The sequence below is a fragment of the Moschus berezovskii genome, chromosome 3 (genome assembly GCF_049115385.1).
Source record: "Moschus berezovskii isolate FMDL1 chromosome 3, NW_MosBer_1.0, whole genome shotgun sequence".
Taxonomy (NCBI): Eukaryota; Metazoa; Chordata; class Mammalia; order Artiodactyla; family Moschidae; genus Moschus; species Moschus berezovskii.
In genome coordinates, this window is record NC_142462.1 from 52,725,113 (window position 1) to 52,746,664 (window position 21,552).

Sequence of the window (21,552 nt, forward strand, 5' to 3'; positions counted from 1 at the left end):
ATCATTATTGAAAATGAGGTAGCATCATACAGGCAATGTATTTGACAACGTGACACAACTGGAAGTTTGCTTTGCCACTCTGAGCTGTAGGAAGTGAGGAATGTGAGAGAAATAATAGCCAGTGCAGAAGCCTAGGCTTGGGAGGCTTGTTTGTCCTGGTGAATTGACATCTTTGCCAGTAAGGTCAAAGGTAGACAATGTTTATTTCCTGTTTCACTTCCAGGTGTGGCCTGTGCTTTTCCAGTCATTTAACAAAGAAGGCATGTGACACCTACTCACATTTTTGGAATGACATCCAGTGAAAGAGTATGTAGCTGTGGCTCTTGCTGACAAAAATGATAAATTTGAGAGGATACATATTTCAACCCCTAATTCCTCCCTGGCTATTTTTCTAAATTTTTAACTATTTATTTGCTCTGCAATCATCTGAAGAAAAATAACACTTTATAAATACTTTTTTCCTGTGCTTACCACCATATTATAAAGTAGAGAATATTATTAAAGTATTAAAAAGTATTATTAATTTGTTTCTTTCTTAGCTTTCCACAACAAAACAGTTATGCAATGATGAGATATCCGTTTAAAACAAATGATTCACTTGGTTGACTGTATTTTGGGGAGGCTAGAGGCTTTGGACAAAGGAGATACTTTGTTCTTAGCTTCTCTCTCATTGTCTTTTCAGCCATGACCACTGCAGTAGAGGTGGAAAGAAGGTTTTAAGGCATTTTGTCTTTAGGTATAGTCATGTAAGAACAAGACTAGCTTCTGTTCAGGATGGTCCCAGCAGAGTTGGTGTGAGGCAGATGTGAGCACCAATTTTGCCCAACCAGTAGTACTCATAGTTCATGAATTTTTATTTTATAGTGTAGACAACAAACAACCTTACTTCCTCAGGAATAGGTGATGGTTTAGAATTTGCCCTATTTTGAACAATAAAGTTTGTTCAAAATGTACCTACCCATAACAAAGTAAAACCTCAGGTTCCCGTAACCAGTAGTGTCCAGGTAAGGGGTACATATTTTCCTCTCTCCATCTTTGAGGAAGACCATTGATAAACCTGATTCTATTGTTCCACATTCTGTACCAATGACAGCTCCCACGATGTCCCACCTTTAAAAAAATGACAAACACTAACGGTTAGAATATTAAGTCAAAGCTTTATAGAGTATAACATTTTATTTTTAATGAGGAATATTTACTTAGTAATAAATAATTCTGAAAGATGTAGTATCTCCAATTTTCTTGAAGAGATCTCTAGTCTTTCCCTTTCTATTACTATCCTCTATCTTTTTGCATTGTTCATTTAAGATCTTATCTCTCCTTGCTACTCTCTGGAACTCTGCATTCAGTTGGACCAGAAAGAAGACTTAGCAGTGAAGAATTGATGCTTCTGAACCATGGTGCTGGAGAATACTCTTGAGAGTTCCTTGGACAGCAAGGAGATGAAACCAGTCAATCCTAAGGAAAATCAACCCTGAATATTCATTGGAAGGTCTGGTACTGAAGCTCCAACACTTTGGCCACCTGATGTGAAGAGCAGACTCACTGGAAAGACCCTGATGCTGGGAAAGATTGAAGGCAAAGGAGAAGGGGGCAGTGGAGGATGAGATGGTTAGACAGCATCACCAACTCAGCAGACGTGAATTTGAGCACATTTCGGGAGATAGTGGAGGACAGAGGAGCCTGGTGTGCTGCAGTCCATGGGGTCGCAAAGAGGTGGACATGACTTAGCAACTGAACAACAGCAGCAAAGATGTGGCACTACAGGTTTTAGGTAATGAAAATGAAAGTGAAAGTGTTAGTCAGTCAGTCATGTCAGCCTCTTTGCAACCCCATGGACTGTAGCCAGCCAGGCTCCTCTGTCCATGGGATTTTCCAGGTAAGAATACTGGAGTGGGTTGCCATTTCCTTCTCCAAGGAATCTTCCTACCCCAGGGATCAAGCCCAGGTCTCCGGAACTGCAGGCTGATTCTTTACTACTGAACCACCAGGGAAGCTCCTAAACAAAGTTTTAAACACATTCCTTTCACTGTTACAGTTTTTCTGTGGAGAAAAATTTGATCAATACTATGTATAGTGTGGCTTCCCCTGTGGCTCCATGGTAAGGAATCTGCCTGCAATGCAGGAGCTCTAGGAGTCATGGGTTCGATCCCTGGCTCAGAAGATCCCCTGAAGGAGGCCATGGCAACCCACTCCAGTATTCTCGCCTGGAGAATCCCAGGGACAGAGAAGCCTGGCAAATATAGTCCAATGGTTGCAAAGAGTCAGACACAACTTAAGCGACTTAGCACGCATGACATGTATAGTGTATCTGCTACATAATAGCCTTTATCCTCAAAGCACTTAAACAGTTGAGACTGGGGATCAAATTTGAACTAAGGAAACAGGAAATCATAAAAGATAGTACCATAATATTATAAATACTTGTATTATATTTTGCACATTAAAAATAGTTATAGAATGAAAAGTCAAACAACCTGGCAAAAGTCTAGCAAGTTTCAGAAAGGGGATGAGATTTAAATATGCAGAAAAGCATAAAAATATTTACTATTTAAAAACTCTTGTATCTCCTTAGTATTTATCTCTTCTCGTGTCTAATTTGGCCATTGCTTTTCATACAACTAACTAACTTGCCTACAGAGGAAACTGGGACACACAGACATAAGTGGCTTACCTAAGGCCAACTGCCTGTTTGCCTCTGAAATTGAGATAGATATTCCGTTTCTTAGTTCACTGTTATTTTAGTAGTTGCAGTTCTAAGGAGGATACTGTGCCAGGACAATTATGTTGAACCGTTTGAGACCAAAACGTTTAGAAAATGTTCATTTTTTATTTTAACAGATTATATCAATCATTTAAGGAAAAGCAGCTCCTAATAGTATTAGACTACATAAATACCAGGAACCTCTCTCCACTCATACAAGAAAATTTCACACTGGTTCATTGGTCTTTTACCTGCTCCATTTATCCCAATTAAGCCACTCAGTCTACTGATCCACAAAGCAAGTTAAGGTTATAAATGATGCATATGATGACTCCTTTTAGGCATCCATCTGCTTTAGAGTATTTTCAAAATGAAAGATTAAATTGGAAAAGATGGAATTGTCACAGACTAAAAGAATGTTTTATTCAAGTGAGAAATGAGATTAGCAGTCTTTTTCTCTTAATTATTGGTTGTAACTAAGTAACTCTTTTAATCTAAATGAATTGTTTTCATGACCTCTACCACAGAGAGGGCTATATGAGACATGATTTAGGCTGTATTATTTCTTTTTAATCTTTTTAAAAACATATTCAATTTTATTCTAATTTTCATTTCTCCCAATATATTTGAAGATAACAAAAGTGAGGTTATTTTCTTTAAAATAAATATATTACATATATATATAATAAATAAATACAAAGATATATACAAATATAAATTACAATAAAAGGAAATAGAAAATTTAGTCAGCTTCAAAGAGAAAAGTGAAGAGAAATCTGAAAAATCACTGTAAAAGTCTCACTGCTTTAAATAAATTATCTTTCATTCATTAAAAATTCAGTAGGAGCTTCTTATGGCACAAGCTCATTCTTTCATGAATTTGTATAAACACTGGCTCCAGCTTAGTTGGAGGCAAAGTATCCTTGAGGGGGTCCCAGAGCTGAATCAACTACTGAGGGACCTGATAGACACCTACCCGGACTTCAGAATCTCTCTCTGTCAGGTTGCAAAGCTGTAGTCTTTTCCAATTACAAAAATGTCATAGTCTCTGACTCTCTCAATATAATAATTACATGAAGTAAAATTATGACATAACCAAATCTTTTTTGTTTTTTGTGACATAACTTTTCATGAACTATTACAAATGTGATTGTCAGTATATGTTCATGGGTGTGAAAATGTAACTCGAATCAAGAGATGCTAGTATTTCAGAGATTTTGTACTGATGTTCTTTCTGCAAAGAATATTCTTGCCCAGTCAGCATGGCTGACTCCCTAATTTCCTTTAGATATTTATGATGACGTCACTGACTCAGTGAAGCCTTCCTTAGACATCTAAAATTGCAACCTCCAATACACTTATACATGACACTCCTCCCAATCTGCCTTTTCTCATTAAGAAATATATAAAATCTAAACTATACTATAATATAAAAACAGTGTAAGTTATAAGACATATTCTGTTTGCTATATAGTCTCATTTAACATACTGTATTTTTCATTTACATATCTTGTTCATGAACATAACCAAATCTTTGAGCCCAGCAGTGGTATTTACAGAGCTCTATAGTTTTAGCAATATCTCAGATGGTACTGCAATTTCCCTGAAAAGGAGTGTTACTTCTCTACAGTTTAAATTGTTTTCCCCAAGGAAATGTGGTTCTTTGTGAACTGCATTTGAAGGAATGTCTGCCTAGAGGGAAGAACTCTACAACATAGCAATTTATATTTACTCTTTGATAGCTAATTCTAAAAAAAAAATCCCTTACATTATTTATTATAAATACATTGGTATCTATTATTTATAATAGAATGGGGAAAAGTTGGAATACACACAAAAATTTAATAATCAATAAAATGCCTTAAGGCAACTTTGTTCCTTAGAGGTAGAAGGGCAAAATAATATTTACCTATATTGAAGTGTATGTCCTTCTACTTTTTGTATCAAAAAGAGAATTATTTTTGTAAGCAAAAATAATTTAAAGTTTTTTTTAAACTGGAAAGCTGGTGATCCTCCCTATTAGCTGCTTTGGAATGCTTTGAGAATATAATTACATTTTAATCAGCTCACACTTTAATAGTTAACTGATTCATTTTGCTATATACCTGTAACTAACACAATATTGTAAGTCAGCAAACCCCAATAAAAATTAAAATAATGATATGAAGGAGTAAAACTTAAATGTTCTCACACAAAAAAAGTGAGATGACAGATATGCTATTTAACTAGATTTTATAATGTTTATCAAATCAACATGATGTACACTTCAAATATATTACAACTTTATATGTCAACTGTATCCCAATAAAACTGAAATTAAAAATACTTTTTTCATAAGTTAAAAAAAGAATGATGAATATTCTTCAAAGGGCAATCTGCCAGTAATTATCAAAATGAAAATTACTTATATAAATATATATGTATATGTATATATCTGATTCTCTAATTTTCTTTTTTCTTTTTTTAGGAATTTCTCTTTCAGAAATACTTTAACAAGTATACAAAAAATCTATCACAATATTCTTTAACTATCAACAGAGGTCCAGATAGATAAATTGGTACAGTGCCTTTCTTAAATAATGATATATATTCACTGACTAGAAGAGACATTCATAATATATTAAGTTTTTAAAAATCAAATTTAGTAAGGAAAATGTGACCCTAGAGAGTACTTTTGTATAGTCATAGAAAAATTTCTGAATGAATATATACCAGAAAACATGTCTATATTTTAACAGTGACGAGTGGGATTCACACTGGAAGACTTTTAATTTTTACTTTACACAACTTTTTTTTTTGGAAAAGGAAAATCACGTTCAGAAAAAGGAAGAAAAACATTCAATTTATATGTGTTAGAATTCAGAATGAAAAGTTAAATTATTTCATCATAGACTGATGAAAATACTAAGAATATGAACATAGGAAACAGAGGTCTTATATTTTAAATACCTTATTTTCCCCCCTAAAAATATTGGCACAAAAGCCTCTAAAAGGTAGTGGAACTTTTCACATGATCTATGAAGATCTGTTTTATTATATTTTCCAGAATATATTAAACCACCTAAAGTTGATGACTTTAGGCTTGAACTAAGATATAGAATAGAGCCTGGCTAGAGCCTACATTTACCAGATTCATAACATTTTTTTATCTACTAGAAATTCTCTGAGACTGAATAAGTTCATTACATCCATAAGGTCTCTATTTGGGATGAATTCTTTGATATTTAATAAGGAATGTACCATAGGTAAAGATTCTTCCATATTCATTTATATTCATGAGGCTTATCTCTAGCATAAGTCCTGTGAGGTCTAGCAAGGTGTATACTTTGACTAAAGGCTTCTCCACCTTCATTGCATTTATAGGTTTTTCCTCCAGCATGACAGCTTAGGTGAAGGTAAAGGATGAGTTCTCTTTGAAGGCTTTCCTGTATGCACTGCATTTAAAAATTCTTTTCTTCAATTGGTTCTGCTATACTTCACTCAAATTCAATTTTGTCTTAGGTTTTTATTACATGCATTATTTTAATTTACACTCTTGTTGGAATAACATTAATAAACAGTATTGGGTTCAGAATCGTAGAAAACACTCAGCTTTCTCACCAATAAAACAGAAATATGACCTAGACTGAGGATGTTTAGAGAAAAAGATATATTGCCTGGCATATTACAGTTTCAAATAATGTTAGTTTCCTTTTCTCCCCCGCTCCCTCGCCCTGTAAAATGTAGTGCTATTTTTTGTTTTAAAATAAGTCAAAGTGGCAATTCAAATGAACTTCTAAATTACAATGAGTATTTTTTCATATTAGAATTAGCAGAGCAGCAATCTTGCACAAAGTTGCAGTACAACATGAAAAATGTAATTGCTTCAGTTCAGCTCAGTTCAGTCGTTCAGTCGTGTCCGACTCTTTGCGACCCCATGAATCACAGCGCGCCAGGCCTCCCTGTCCATCACCAACTCCTGGAGTTCACTCAAACTCATATCCATCGAGTCGGTGATGCCATCCAGCCACCTCATTTTCTGTCGTCCCCTTCTCCTCCCGCCCCCAATCCTTCCCAGCATCAGAGTCTTTTCCAGTGAGTCAACTCTTCGCATGAGGTGGCCAAAGTATTGCTTAATCAATCAATTTAAGCAAGGAGATATTTAGCTGAAAGAAAACTGTACTTTCTATCAGTGGGTCTTTTGTACAGTCCAAGATTTGGGCTACAAGCCTATCTGGGCATTTAAATTTATTACTTATGTGATCTAAATGGTCAAGTGGTTTTGCTTTCATAATAATGAATGTGCCTGTAAAAAAAAAAAAAAAAAAAAGGAGACCCACTTAATACAATGTTAATTCAGACTGTCAATCTGTCCTTGATTCACTTATCCTGAATTATAAGCTTAAATAAAATCCTCTGGAGCATTATAAGCATCTTGTGAAAAGGATCCTAAGACAGAGGTAACATAACTCTTCTGGGTAGGATAGAGGGAAGAATTTGTAGAAAATAGCTAGAAGATGCTCAAACTGTTCTGAAGAGTTTTAAATAGTTTTAAGGCCAATTTTTAATAAAAGCATCAACTGACATGAAAGGGGCTATAATGGAGATTGTTCTTGTTGGCCTATATGCAGTTTAGGTTTTCAAGGATATATGTAACATTCTTTGGGATTATCTCTCCAGAAGGGGAAGCCAATATAAATTTGTTTTATTAAGTTTATATTGCCTTTTTCTTGGTTTTATTCCAGTGAGTAGCACTGAAATTTAAGAAAGACATTTTGAAATTTAAAAGACAGTTGCAGGTATGGCCCACTTTTCTAAGCAATGACATTAAAAAATATAACTAATACTTTGTAGTTTGGTCTCTTTACAGTAAATTCCTGATAAGAGACTAAGTTATGGCTGACCTGAGGAAAACATTTTCTGTGCTCAATTTTTTTCTGTAATCTTTGATGAGATGTTTTGAAATGTATTTATTGAAAGAATTTATTCAGAACAAATTTATAAAGCAATTGTCTTAATAGGGTGTGGGTAGTAGCAGAATGGGAGTGTTAGGACTGGAGTTTGGAGGGAACTGGGAATAGTTCAGAAGTTGAGAGACTACTCTGTTTGCCCTCTGGCATCCCTTCTATGTCTTGCTGCTGCTGCTGCTGCTGCTAAGTCACTTCAGTCGTGTCCGACTCTGTGTGACCACATAGACGGAAGCCCACCAGGCTCCCCCGTCCCTGGGATTCTCCAGGCAAGAACACAGGAGTGGGTTGCCATTTCCTTCTCCAATGTGTGAAAGTGAAAAGTGAAAGTGAAGTCGCTCAGTCGTGTCCGACCCTCAGCGACCCCACGGACTGCAGCCTACCAGGCTCCTCCATCCATGGGATTTTCTAGGCAAGAGTACTGGAGTGGCTTGCCATTGCCTTCTCCGTCTATGTCTTGCTAGTGTTTTGGAATTCTGGGTGTTTCATCTATTTTCTATTATGATAGCTATATTCTCATTATTGGAAAACTGGAAGATAAGAACAATGAATATTTTACTATATTTCTAATATTTTATATGTGTATTTCAACATGGTCATGAAAATATTATACAGATGGTTTTGAATTTTGCCTTTTTCATTTACATTAATAATACACACTTTTTCCAGATTATTATTAACTCTTAAAATATGGGTTACATAATATTTTATTATATATGCCAAACTAGTAATTATTGTGTTGTCATACTTCAAAATACCTCACTAAATAATTATACTATTTAGCATAATTTATGGGGCTGAGGAATTAAATTCTCAATTTTCTAAAGCTCCTGCTGCTGCTAAGCTCCTAGATGTGTTCTATTAATAGATAACCCTGAGCTATGTTTCTTGAGGTATCAGAGTTCTGCTTTTCCTTCATATAAACTCCTAGATATTCAGGAGTGCCTTGTGGTCAGTGTGGAGCAGGTGAACTACTGAAGAAAGACTATGGAGAACAAAGACATGCTGAAGAAGTGGGCATCTGAACACTTCAGTGCTAGCAGCCTCTTCTAACACCGCTACAGAAAAACCCTGTGGTCTAATGCTGTTCCAAGCTGTGAGGAATTAAGATTCAGATTTCATTCTCTTTTTTCTGTGACTTCAGTAAAGAGAGTCCTTTCTTGAAGAGGAAGATAGTTGCTGTATTCTGGATGCTCACATGGACAACTAGTTTGGAGGGGGAAGAGGTTATTCAAGAATGGCAGTGCCAAAAGTGAAGATAAAAATATGCTACAAATTAAACAAGGAATTCCAGGACAATTTTGGCATGCTAATCATATGAACCTATTTTTTATTATTTGAAAATTTACTGTTTATGTTTTAAAATAGAAAAGCAATTTGCTTAAATAGAAAGCAATGTTAGAACCTACATCAAAAGCAAACCTGAACAAATAATAAGTCTTTTTAACAGCTTGAAACAAATTTACTCTGACCCATTTTAGCAATTCCATGGTTTCAAATCTATCCAATTATCATTTTAACTAATATTGTCTTTCTTAAAATGACCTCTCATTAGTTTACTTAGAGAATCTCATTTAGGTTTCATTGGACTATTTAATTTTGTTTGTGTTTCTTTTATATCTTATTAGTTTCTGTGAGTATAATTTTTCTTTGAGTACCACTTTGGTCATATCCTATTACCAACAGTAATCACAGTTGGAACAGCAACCAATTTTTAATTTTTTTTTGATTGCTTGTTATGTGGCATGCACTGTGCAAAGTGCTCTTCATATATTATTACATAAAATATTCCTTTTTAGTCCTTTTATTGCTTAAATCTGAATTCTGTTTTATATGGTTTGAATATCTGATATTAATATGCCTCCTTGCTTCTTTTGTTGCATTTATCTGGTATATTAGTTTTTCTTCATTGACTTTCAAATTTTTATGTTATTCTAGTTTAAGTCTTTCATAAATAGCAAATATATAGCTGATTTTTTAAAACTTACTATGAAAATCTCACTTAATAAATGAACATAAATCATTCAAGTTTACTGTGCACTGATATATTTAGATTGAAAAAGTGAAAGTGTTAATTGCTCAGTCGTGTCTGACTCTTGGTGATCTCATGGACTGTAGCCCACCAGGCTCCCCTGTCCATAGAATTCTCAAAGTAAGAATACTAGAGTGGGTACCCAGGGGATCTTAGATTGGTTCATGCCAAACTGTTTTCTGTTTTCTATTTACTCGTTTTTGTTTATTTTTCTGTCACTTTCCTGGCATTTGTGAACTAAGTTCTCTTTATTCTGTTAAGCTAATGCTTTAGAAGTTATGTAGCCTATATACAGCTAACATAATTTCTTTAACACACCTATTTACCCTGAAAGCTTTCTACTAACATTAAGAGTTACCCAAGACCTATATTCTCACTCCAAGCAAGTAAAGAACGTTGGCAGTATTTTAATTCCTTCTTTTTCTCTTCTTGTCAGTTTCCCTTTGTACCTTTCATATTGAGGTCATCTTGGCTTTAACTACAAACTTTGATTTAAATATTTTAATAATCATTTTTTTTTTCAATCTGAACTACAAGCTTTCCCTTTTTCCTTGCTCACTACTCTCTTGAATCTATCATATTTCTCTTGGATTAACTTCTATGAGTACATCTTCTGGTAATTCTTTCAGAGAGTGTTCAGGAGTAGTAAACTTTCTGAACCCTTGTGTCTGAAGAGCTCTCTGGAGGAGAACGTTATATTCCAAATAATCCTCTCTCAGAACACTAAGGTAACTGCTTCATTTTTTTAAACTTATGCTTAGTGTTACCAAGGAAAGCACAATGAGACTCATCTAAAGATTTAAGATTTCCACTTTCAACTGTGTTCTAAAGTTTCTCCCTTATGGTGTAGGACCAGATATTTTTCCATCCATCTTGCTAAACATTTTCATTCATAGGAACTATGTCTCTTCTTTCGTCTTTTTTAAGTTTCGGGAAACTTCGATTTTTTTTTTTAATATTTCATTCCACATATTCCCTCTGACCCTTCCTCATTTAGGAATGCCTATTATTTCTAATGTGAGAAATGCTATTCTTTCCCCTATACTTTACAGTATAGTATATACACTATACAATAATCCTAAGTTTTGTAAACACTTTAAAACTCAAATTTCCAGCTCAGATTTTTTCTTTACCTATGCCTATGCTCATATTCAGGGAAAAAAATCCATCAAAAATGTTTCAACAATCATACATTTTCATTTTTCACATCTCTATTTTTTTCTTCATAAAATCTGTTTTAATTTAACAAATACAGTATGCTTTCTTATCTCTCTGAGGACATTAACTATAATTCTTATAAAATCTCCATTTTTTTACTCTGTTACTTCTATTTTCTCTGCTCTTAGCTGTCTAGTTTGAGTAATTATATTTATGGAGTGGATTTTCCTCAGATTTGATGATTCCAGATCATTTGCTCAGATTTGTATCTGCTATTTACCTTTAGTTTTGGTATAAAAATGCCCACCAATGAGAGCAGATATGCCCTTGGGTGGGGAGTACCATGGGGATCCTTGAGGTTTCCAGTCCCCTGGCATTGCCCTTTTCCTCCATTCGAAGTGTTCACATTCACTGCTTGTTCCTAAGGGCGGAAGTGCCCGCACAGAAGTTGAATGCAGTGAGAGACTCACCTACTTGGCAATCTCCACAGAAGGACATCAGAGCCCCATCTGATTCCTGTGTTCAGTACCTATACCTTTTTGTAGTGCTTCATTCAATATGTATTTTAAGTTATAGTTTTCTCCTTTAATCAGATCCTTTTCTCTTTTTTTTTCATTTTTTGTAATACTTCCTAATTCCTGGCTCAATTAGGGCACACTTTTTTCTTTCAAAGTGTCATTACAGATTCATTTGCTCATTTTCTATAATTTTCAAGGATTTGGGGCAGTTATGGAAGACTAGAGTATGCTCTCTTGATTCAATAGTCTGATATTCAATTACTCAGCCATAAAAAAAAGAAATAATGCCATTTGCAGTAACATGGATGGACCTGGATCTGGAGATTATTATACTAAGTGAAGTAAGTCAGACAGAGAAAGACAAGTATCATATGATATTGTTTACATGTATAATATAAAAAAGTGATACAAAGGAACTTACTTACAAAACAGAAATAGACTCACAGACATAGATAACAAACCTATGATTACCAAAGAAGAAAGGCAGGGAGGGATAAATCAGGAGTTTGAGATGAGCAGATACAAACTATTATATATAGAATAAACAGTAAGGTCCTACTGTATAGTACAGAGAACTATATTCAATATCTTGTAATAATCCTATAATGAAAAAGAATCAGAAAAAAGAATATATATGTGCTATATATATATAGCACATATATATATCTATCTATGTATATGTATATATCTGAATCACGTTGCTATGTACCTGAACCTAACAAAACATTGTAAATTAATTACACTTCAAAACACAGCTTAACATTCATTACATTGTGGAGGTTCTCTAACATGAATACTTCAGTGAAAGCAATAAAACAGATATTTTGAAAAGTTATCTGAATACTTAAAGACATGCATGACAAGTATAGTGATAGTGAAGTTGCTCAGTCATGTCCGACTCTTTGCGACCCTGTGGACTGTAGCCTACAAGGCTTCTCCGTCCATGGGATTCTCCAGGCAAGAATACTGGAGTAGGTTATCATTTCCTTCTCCAGGGGATCTTCCCAACCCAGGGATCGAACCCAGGTCTCCCACATTGGAGGCAGACACTTTAACGTCTGAGCCACCAGGGAAGCATGACAAGCATACAAATTCCATATTCTAGTAATGTGTTTCTTTACAAAGTCCCCTCCCACCCGAAGACAGCTTCGGCTAGGTGAGATACTGTAGCTGCTAATTAAATGATGTGTTTATAAGGTTAAGCCAAAGTTCACAAAGGCTCACATAAATTATCAGGTTATCTATTAAAGTTTCTATCTTGCTGAAGTAACAGATGTGTCTTCTCTAGGAAAAAGAAAATAAACTTTAAAATCCCACTTAAACCTATCTACATACAGCTTTGTGATGTGAAAGGCAAACAATTTTTGCATCTTTGTGATCTGAGATCAAATAGTTTCATTCAAATGGTAAGAAAACAGGAATATTTGGAAACTGGGTTCCAAAAAAAGTCATAATGACTGTGGATACTTTTTCTTGCCTGAATTCACGTGAAATGTTTTGAAGGTATTATTAGAGAGGATTGCATATTCTTTTTTCTCTTTAATAATTCTTATGGGAGAAAAAACATAGTTAAAAGAGATGAAAATATTATGTCCATATTAATAATTTATTTTTTTGTGTTAAAAGAAAGTGACCTCAACGTGTCAGAATTCAATCAATTCAATTGGTCACTCTTGAATACTGTGGGAATTAAACACCTATGTTTTATGTCTGTTTCAGCAGTGAGCTTATGATGATAAATTGTGTGAGTGGTGATGGTTGAGGAGAAGAATGAGACAAATATTCAGTAAATCTGGCTCAAAAAAACACATCAAGAATTTCACTACCAAGATCCCAATCTGTTCTTTGTCAGGTCTTACCCTAGGTAAAAACGCTTCTCATTAATTTGATTGTGACAGGATTATCTTCACTGGAGTTTTGATTAAGAATTACTACAAGAACATTCTCTCCTAGATCAATAAAGCAGCATTTGGGAGTGAGTAGGTGTGGAGAAGGTAGACACACACATACACATTCACATACAACATTACAGATTAAACCAGCAATTTATCACCATCCCAAAACAAAGAAAGTACTAGATTCTCTCATTATCCTTTTATATCTTTGTTTATACTATAAGGCCAACATGTATAACTGGTTCACCAGATAAGAGTATAAATGAAGTAGTTCCTAGAGGCGGGGAGTGTGGTCTGATATCCTAGGGGAAAAGCTACAACAAAGCTAAGGTGTGGTTGCTAGAATAATTAAGCTGCTTTCAGAATTTAGGTGAATTAATTGTGTTTCAATTACAGTGACACAGGTGATTTTTGTCAAGCACATTATTCTATGTTGTTGGAACAGAAATCTACTGACAATGTCACGGTTTGAAAGTACCAGCCTCTTAACTGTGACCAAAACCTGATATATCTTAGCACTGAGAATTGACCAAAGAAATCACGTGAGTCACTAAGTGAATGGAATTTGGTCTGATATTCCTGTGTCTGTGTTGACTTTAGCTCTTTTTTCAAGGATAAATACTTTTATTTCTTTTGGTTTGTTTTGGGAGATGAAAGTTTTGGTTTAAACACAAATTCTGATATCATTAAGTGCTCTGAGATAACAGAATGATCTGTTAACTGGAATATATTTTTTGCCAGTTATTTTTCTGGATTAGTACATTAATTTTCTAAAGTATGTTTGGTTTCTTTTAATATAAAATCTGTTCCTTTCTAAGCTTAATTCCTAAAGGGTTTTTCTGTGTGTTTGAACTAAGTCTCCATTAATGTTAGTACTGGGAAGCTGTGTGGACCATTAGTTGATATAGTAAAGCATTCTTTTGTTCTTCTATAGATGATCTTTGATAATAAAACAAGCTAAAACAAAGAAGAGGACATTCTAGGAGAGGAAATATGTGGATATGAAGGCCATACGTAAAAATAAATTTTATCTCTTTCCCAAAGAATAAGAGGACATTAGAACTTTAGCTAACTAGCTAGCCAGTTAACTAAACAGATAGGAAAGGGTTTGCATGTCAGAATATTACCACTGGAGACTTATGTTCCTCTCTCTGCTTTAGTAGGAAGGAGGCTGGGTATCTGAATATCACCGGGGCATCACCTGAGTTCCCAGGGGATATAGGTCTCACTGAAAAAGAATAACCTGTCACTGCTGTACGGATAGTACAAACTTGGAGAGGTGAAGGAGTGGAGGTCAATGAGTCTTTGGTGCTTGAAAATTTGGGACCCTCTCATAGGCAGTCAAACTCCATTGTCAGGAAAGGGATCTGAATTGGTCTTTTATATCAGAAGAGCTGATATGCTGGTGATGGGTCTGTTATCTCCAGAAAGTGGGTAAAGAAGACTTGGGTGCGTGGTCAAAGTTCTAGATCCCATCTATGGTTTATGAGGGGAGTGGAATGAGCCCTGTTTGTGTAAGGAAAGCAGCCAGCCTCCTGGGGAGATCCTGGACACAGAAAGAGAAACAATAGTTGCTGGTCCCTCAAGTAGACACCAAAGCCATACTGGACATGGAACTTCAAGGGTGACAAGAACCTCAGAAGAGAAGGACTTTGTGGACTTAAGGGCCTGAGCATTACTGTTAGGCTTGGAGAGGTCAATGGTAACCCCTGGCGGGGGGTCCCTTAAGGTGTCAGTTTTCTTCAGAGGCTTCTCACAGGCTAGATTTCCCTGAGGCAGGAAGAGCAGGGCTGTGTGTATTAGTAGAAATCTTGCTTGCAACAGTGAGAGATCCTGATGTGGCAGCAGAAAGTCAAGCAGCAGCAGCTCAGGCTGCTGGTCAGATTTCCCTCTTACTGGGTCCAAATGCAGTTTCTGGGCAATGCATAGGAAGTGAGGAAGCCAAGAAGTCCATGGTGGCCCTCTGGTCCCTCAGGCACTTAGGTCCCATCCAGTTTTGATTGAATTTGTTGAGATCAGAGATATGTAAATACCTCAAATGTTGTATTCTTGAAAAGTTTCTGATAGCTAACAGTTAAGTCATTGCTATTTCATAATCATTATGAAACTATATTTTATGTTAATTTCATTCACCTTCATCATGGTTTCAGAAAACATGCACTGAACAGTAAGAACCTGGTGTTCTGATTACAAGTGTACATGTATTGAAAAAAAGAAAAAAAAGGCCAGGTGAGAACCAGAAAATTTCTAGAATTCCGACACACACTATCTTATGAATTTTGATTCTCTGAACCTGTTAATTTCTCTCAATTTGAACTTCTGAAAGTCCCATTCAATTAATAGAAATATCTTAGGGACACTGGGCCCAGAAGAAGGCACTCAGTTTAGAAAAGCAAGAAAATACTACCACCAAACCATCTTCATTGTTTCAATGTCAGGCCCATATCCTTCCTTTAAAAAATCTCTAAATGGTAAATTTTACCCCCCAAACAACTAATTTGTTATAGATCAAAACCATATTCCATTAAAAATCGGTAACAGCATCTATATAAATCTCAGATCCCAGGGAGACAACTGAAAGTCTCAATATAAAAGGAGTGGAAAGACTTTATATGCTATACACATTGAAAAAAACAAAACCAAAACTTTTCCTGGTAAAAGCTGCATAAACAAAGAGGAGATGTAAGTTTCAACTGAAGTTAAAAGATATTTGCAATCAAAAATTTTTAGTATGCATAAAATAGTTGACTGCTTAATAAAGAATTTTTAAGATAAGTGTACCCCTTTGGCTTGTCCATGATAAGACTCTCCAGTATTGACCTAAGTATGCTTTTGCTAGTTAACAATATGCATTTAAAATATGTCCAGTGGAATAAATGTAAGTGCTACACACAGCATGGGAGATAACAATTACTTACCCTGTAGGCTGGCTCTCAAATTCTTCTGACCACTGCTCTTGAATATCCTCTGTAGAAAGATCTACATCCCGGGTGGTGGCAAAATTGAACTCACTGCCTTCATTTCCATGGAAATAAATGGAGTTCCCATCTGACTGACAGCTATGCTGTAGATAAAAAGAGAGCGTGGGGTGTCCATTGAATTGGTTTTGTGGCTGCATCTGTCTTATTCATGTATAATTAGAGTTTTTAGAAAAGTCACTATATTATTCCCTCTACGATGGACTCTGAAATCAAAAGAGATTGTTACCACTTTTTCTTTTTTTTTTGGTCTTATTTAATTCAGTTACAATTTCTTTCTAACTTATTAAGTTATCACAAAAAGAGGAGTCAAGAGACCATTTGAGCTTTGCCACCTCAGCCTTCAGTGTGAAACAAGAATATTTTAATTGAAATAATTTCCTGTCTTTACCACAGTCCTTGTTGTGGGAATTAAGTGTGATAATGACTCGTCATATATTTTCAATACTGTGGTTATGGACTTAAATCACACTGACCTTTTCAATATTCCATATATTTCTGGCTTGCCATTCAAGCCTTTCACAATTTGTCTCTAAATGGGATATGAGCAGAATAGCTTCCTAATCAAAACATGGAATACAGAAAAGGTCAAAGTAATCCCTGATATGACTGTATATTCTCAGTCAGCTTTTGAGTAAAAGTTTCTTACCAGATCTAGGAAGTACATGATGTCCCTAATGAGAAGCCTGTAAACAATAAACTTTGTCATTCTCCAAAAGAACACCAGGCTTACAAAAAATAAAGAAAAACAATTTCTTGTAATGCTTGTTTTTTTAATATACTTTTTTTTTCCAGCTTCAAGTGAAGAATCAAAGGCAAGATCCAACTATAGAGCTGGGTAAACTGAGTCTTAACTTTCAAAAATATGATAAGTTTTTGCATTAATCATTTTCTGGTAATGTGACATATAGAGACATGCTAATAAATAAAAGATCACACATTCTTTCAAGTTTTATATACTCTTAAAATAGAAATGAAAAATAATTGGACAGAGAATTTCAGTTAGATCCTGTGACTGTAGGTTCTGTAGGGCAAGGATCATATTCCTGTATTCCAGGTCTTAGCATAATGCTTGGCATATGGCAGTAATTAAAAAATATTTGTTGAATAATTTAATAAATGAATAAATTATGATATGGTTATGTCTTTCAGGTAATTAATTTTTATGGAAAACTCACAAAGTAGGAAGCATCAAGGAAATCAGTGGAGGGAAGAGGTTTACAATTGATTATAATAATAATCTAATTTTTGCTCTAAAGAGTACAGCCAAGTTGAGATGTATCAAAGGCAGCATATGGGAAGTGCTAAAGAGTGAAAGAAGGTAGTAGTCACTGTGTCCAGGGCTGGTCTAAATGAGCAGGCTTCATGGAAGAATAGGTCTTCAATTGGCTTTAAAGGATGAATAAAAATCCAAGTTGGATGATAAATATGAATGAATGACAGGTGATAAGTAGGCATAATTTTGCGAATTAGATTGGAGCCTGACTGTAGAGGATCTTAAATGATATTCTGAGATCATGTTATATTCCATCAGTGGTGATGTTCTAAAACAGAGCAGTAATATGTGCAAAGAAATATTTTATGACAATTAAACTAATTGTGGCAGATAAAATCAATGGGGAGGGAAATCAGACTACTATATTGAAAGTAAAAAAGCTTCCAGAAGTTTCCAGACATTCAGGAGAGTTGGAGCATATGATCTTGGGGGAGTCATTTCACAGCACTAAGACATAAGGCATACACACTGTGCCTCTCATCAGCTTGAAAGTGAAAGTGTTAGTTGATTAGTCGTATCTGATTCTTTGCAATCTCCTGGACTATAGCCCACAGGTTCCTCTATCCATGGAATTCTCCAGGCAAGAATACTGGAGTGGGTAGACATTCTCTTCTCTAAGGGATCTTCCTAATCCAGGGATCAAACCCAGGTCTCCCATATTGCAGGTATATTTTTTACCATCTGAGCCACCAGGGAAGCCCCCAGGTTAGATAATGCTATACTGTGTGGCAGGCTTCACCTGCTTGAAGATCTTCTTCACACCACAATGAGTACACATTACTCATGGATGCTACACTGAGCTCATTATATGCAATCCTTAATCCACACACATTGATCAAAACTAGGATTTAGTTTATTTAACAGTAAAATGAAACTGTCGAGCAATGACAAACCCAAAGATCCTCTGCTACTATGTACTCTATAAAGATAATGGAATGCCACCTAGAATAACAAAGATTACCTTCCTAATAATAAAGCCACCAAGCTCTTAAATAGCGGATTTTACGATTATCTTCTCATTCTGGAATCCTGAGCAACTGCAGTTCAGTTCAGCTCAGTCACTTATTTGGGTCCGACTCTTTGTGGTCTATATTCATTTGGAATCAATATGACTTTTACATTGATGCAAATGATATTAGGTCAATGTCCAAGTAAGAGGCAACCATGAAACATCTATACACAAGAAAATGGAATAATCTCATGTTACCATTTAGAAGAATATATTTGTGTAATGAAAAGAGTGATTTGCTTAATATAAAATCTTGGTCACTTCTGACTAAACGTCAATTTAATTATTTCCATTTTGATTCTGTTTACTTCAGAACTGTTTGTTAATATTTGAAGACGCTGTGTTACACATAATTATGCTTTGCTACTCTTCCAAGATTTATTTATTAACATATTTGATGCATATTTTAATTTAGTTGCTGCTGCTGCTAAGTCGCTTCACTTGTGTCTGACTCTGTGCGACCCCATAGATGGCAGCCCACCAGGCACCCCAGTCCCTGGGATTCTCCAGGCAAGAACACTGGAGTGGGTTGCCATTTCCTTCTCCAATACATGAAAATGAAAAGTGAAAGTGAAGTCGCTCAGTCGTGTCCGACTCTTAGCCTACCAGGCTCCTCTGTCCCTGTGATTTTCCAGGCAAGAGTACTGGAGTGGGGTGCCATTGCCTTCTCCTAATTTAGTTGAGATGGAAAATTTATGTAAAGAAACATCATTATGAAACTGAATACCATATTGTTAAACTCATTTCACAAACTTAAAATAAGTATTTTTAAAAAACTAAGGTATATTTTAAAGGATCTTTTTGTTAGTTATTTGGCTGTTACCAAACACATTTGGTGGTTTAGTAGACCATGTGTGACAATACAACTGTTATAAACTAGCTATCAAAATATATTTTTTATATTTCTTAATTTTGTATCTCTGTGAGATTATGGGTGTTCACTAAACTCACTTGGATAACCATTTCACGATGTATGTAGTGAAATAATTATGCTGTATACCTTAAACTTCTATAATGTTACATATCAACACCTCAATAAAACTGGAAAAAAAATTAACTGTCCATATACCTTTATACCCTGTATGGGTAGAGGTGCTTGAACTTCCCCCTTGAACCCAATTCAATTAATTGAGCTGAGGAGATTAAGGTTATTTAAAAAAAAAACCCAAATACTAGAAACTAAAAGCATTCTTGACATGGAATATAAACTCAGTTACTGTCCATCCTCAAGGAGTTTGGGGATCAGAATCAGAAGGCATGTTCTGTGTTGATGTTTGACAGAAAAGAACAAAATTCTGTAAAGCAATTATCTTTCAATTAAAAAATAAATTTAAAAAAAGGAGGCATGTTCTGATGCATTTTCTCTACTGAATGGCTACATGGTTCTGCACAACTCATTTAACCCATTTATTCATGCGACGAGTTGACTCACTAAAAAGACTCTGATGCTGGGAAGGATTGGGGGCGGGAGGAGAAGGGGATGACAGAGAATGAGATGGCTGGATGGCATCACACTCGATGGACATGAGTTTGAGTGAACTCTGGGAGTTGGTGATGGACAGGGAGGCCTGGCGTGCTGTGATTCATGGGGTCGCAGAGAGTCGGACACGACTGAGCGACTGAACTGAGGCCTCAGTTTCTTAGGCTGTAGACTAGGGCCACTAAAAATGGCAACCCACTCCAGTGTTCTTGCCTGGAGAATCCCAGGGACGGGGGAGCCTGGTGGGCTTCTGTCTATGGGGTCACACAGAGTCGGACACGACTGAAGTGACTTAGCAGCAGCAGTAGCAGTAGCAGCAGAGACACTGTAAGAAGCACAAATTATATTATATGTGGAAGTGGTTTTTTGGAAATCTCTAAGTGCTACAAAATAATTGTTATTTTATTTCTGAATATGCTATTTTTCAAAAGTAAGCTATTATATTCCCTTAGCAGTATAGGCAGTAGGTTACAGAGAAATAGAACATTTAAATCTATTTTGAACTGTGTTTCTCATTGTAAGTCATTAAAATTCTTCAGAACAACTTAAAACCTTTAATAAAATGTAAAAGAATACACTGCACAATACAATATGGTAAAATATTAAATCATTCATTAATTTTCAGAATATACTGAATCATGAATTAGAACTTTAAAGCTCTCCAAATGTTGGCAGATTATCAAACATTTCCCTAAGGAAAACTTAACGATGCAAGGTGTCTGCTGCCACTTTTCTTACAGATGAACTTTCATTGTATAACATACATGTGTTTATGTTTAAAATCCAAACAAAATGTGAATTTAAAGAATGAACAGAATTTTAGGAAATTACTCACTGATTTTAATATCCAGTTGTTTTTGCTTTGCATCTATTCAAATTCATGTCCTTCACATGCAATGACAATTAAAATCTAAACAACTTCATAAAACAGTTAAATTTCTAATTCTGTGAGATATATGAGCTCTTGATACAATAAAAACAAGAATACTTTGGAATTCAGGACAATTTTATATTGAGTATGGTAAAAATATAGCAGGTTTTCTTGAACAAATGATTACAAATAACGTGACTTTCTGAGTCTCAACTTTTGAATAAACTTATGGTGAATATCAAATAATTAAGAATTTATTTTGAGTAAAATAAAGATATAAATTATGCAGATGGTTCTATATATTTCTATCCTTAGCCCTCCTAATTACATAATGACATTAAATATCATTTTCACTTCATTTCATTATTTTAGCATTGACCAATGACACATAATTTATACTTCTAAGTACTAGGAAAGCTCCAGTTTTTAAAAATCCCTAATATATCATCCTTGTTTCCATCTATCAGTCAAAAATATTTCTCTACTTTGCTGTTACATGGATTTCCTTTACTCGAAAAGCAGAACACACTGTAACTAAGTGACATGAGTTTGCCATTCAGAAAAACATAAACAGGAAACATCAGTGCAAATTCCTCAATATAACAAGTCTTTGGCCACCACTCAGGATAGCATTTTCCTAAGGTTGCTCTCTAAACTCTGCTGAAAATGTTAATGACTTCACCTC

General features: G+C 35.2%; 1 protein-coding gene across 1 annotated transcript in view; it reads right to left on the reverse strand.

The window, feature by feature from the left end:
- Positions 1–21,552, reverse strand: part of RELN (reelin) — a 593,433-nt gene that overhangs the window by 221,717 nt on the left and 350,164 nt on the right. The window contains exons 11-12 of the mRNA XM_055420724.2: positions 16,172–16,317; positions 959–1,110 (exon numbers count right to left, since the gene is read on the reverse strand). Coding sequence (XP_055276699.2) covers positions 959–1,110; positions 16,172–16,317 — 298 coding nt within the window. The remainder of the gene's footprint in view (positions 1–958; positions 1,111–16,171; positions 16,318–21,552) is intronic.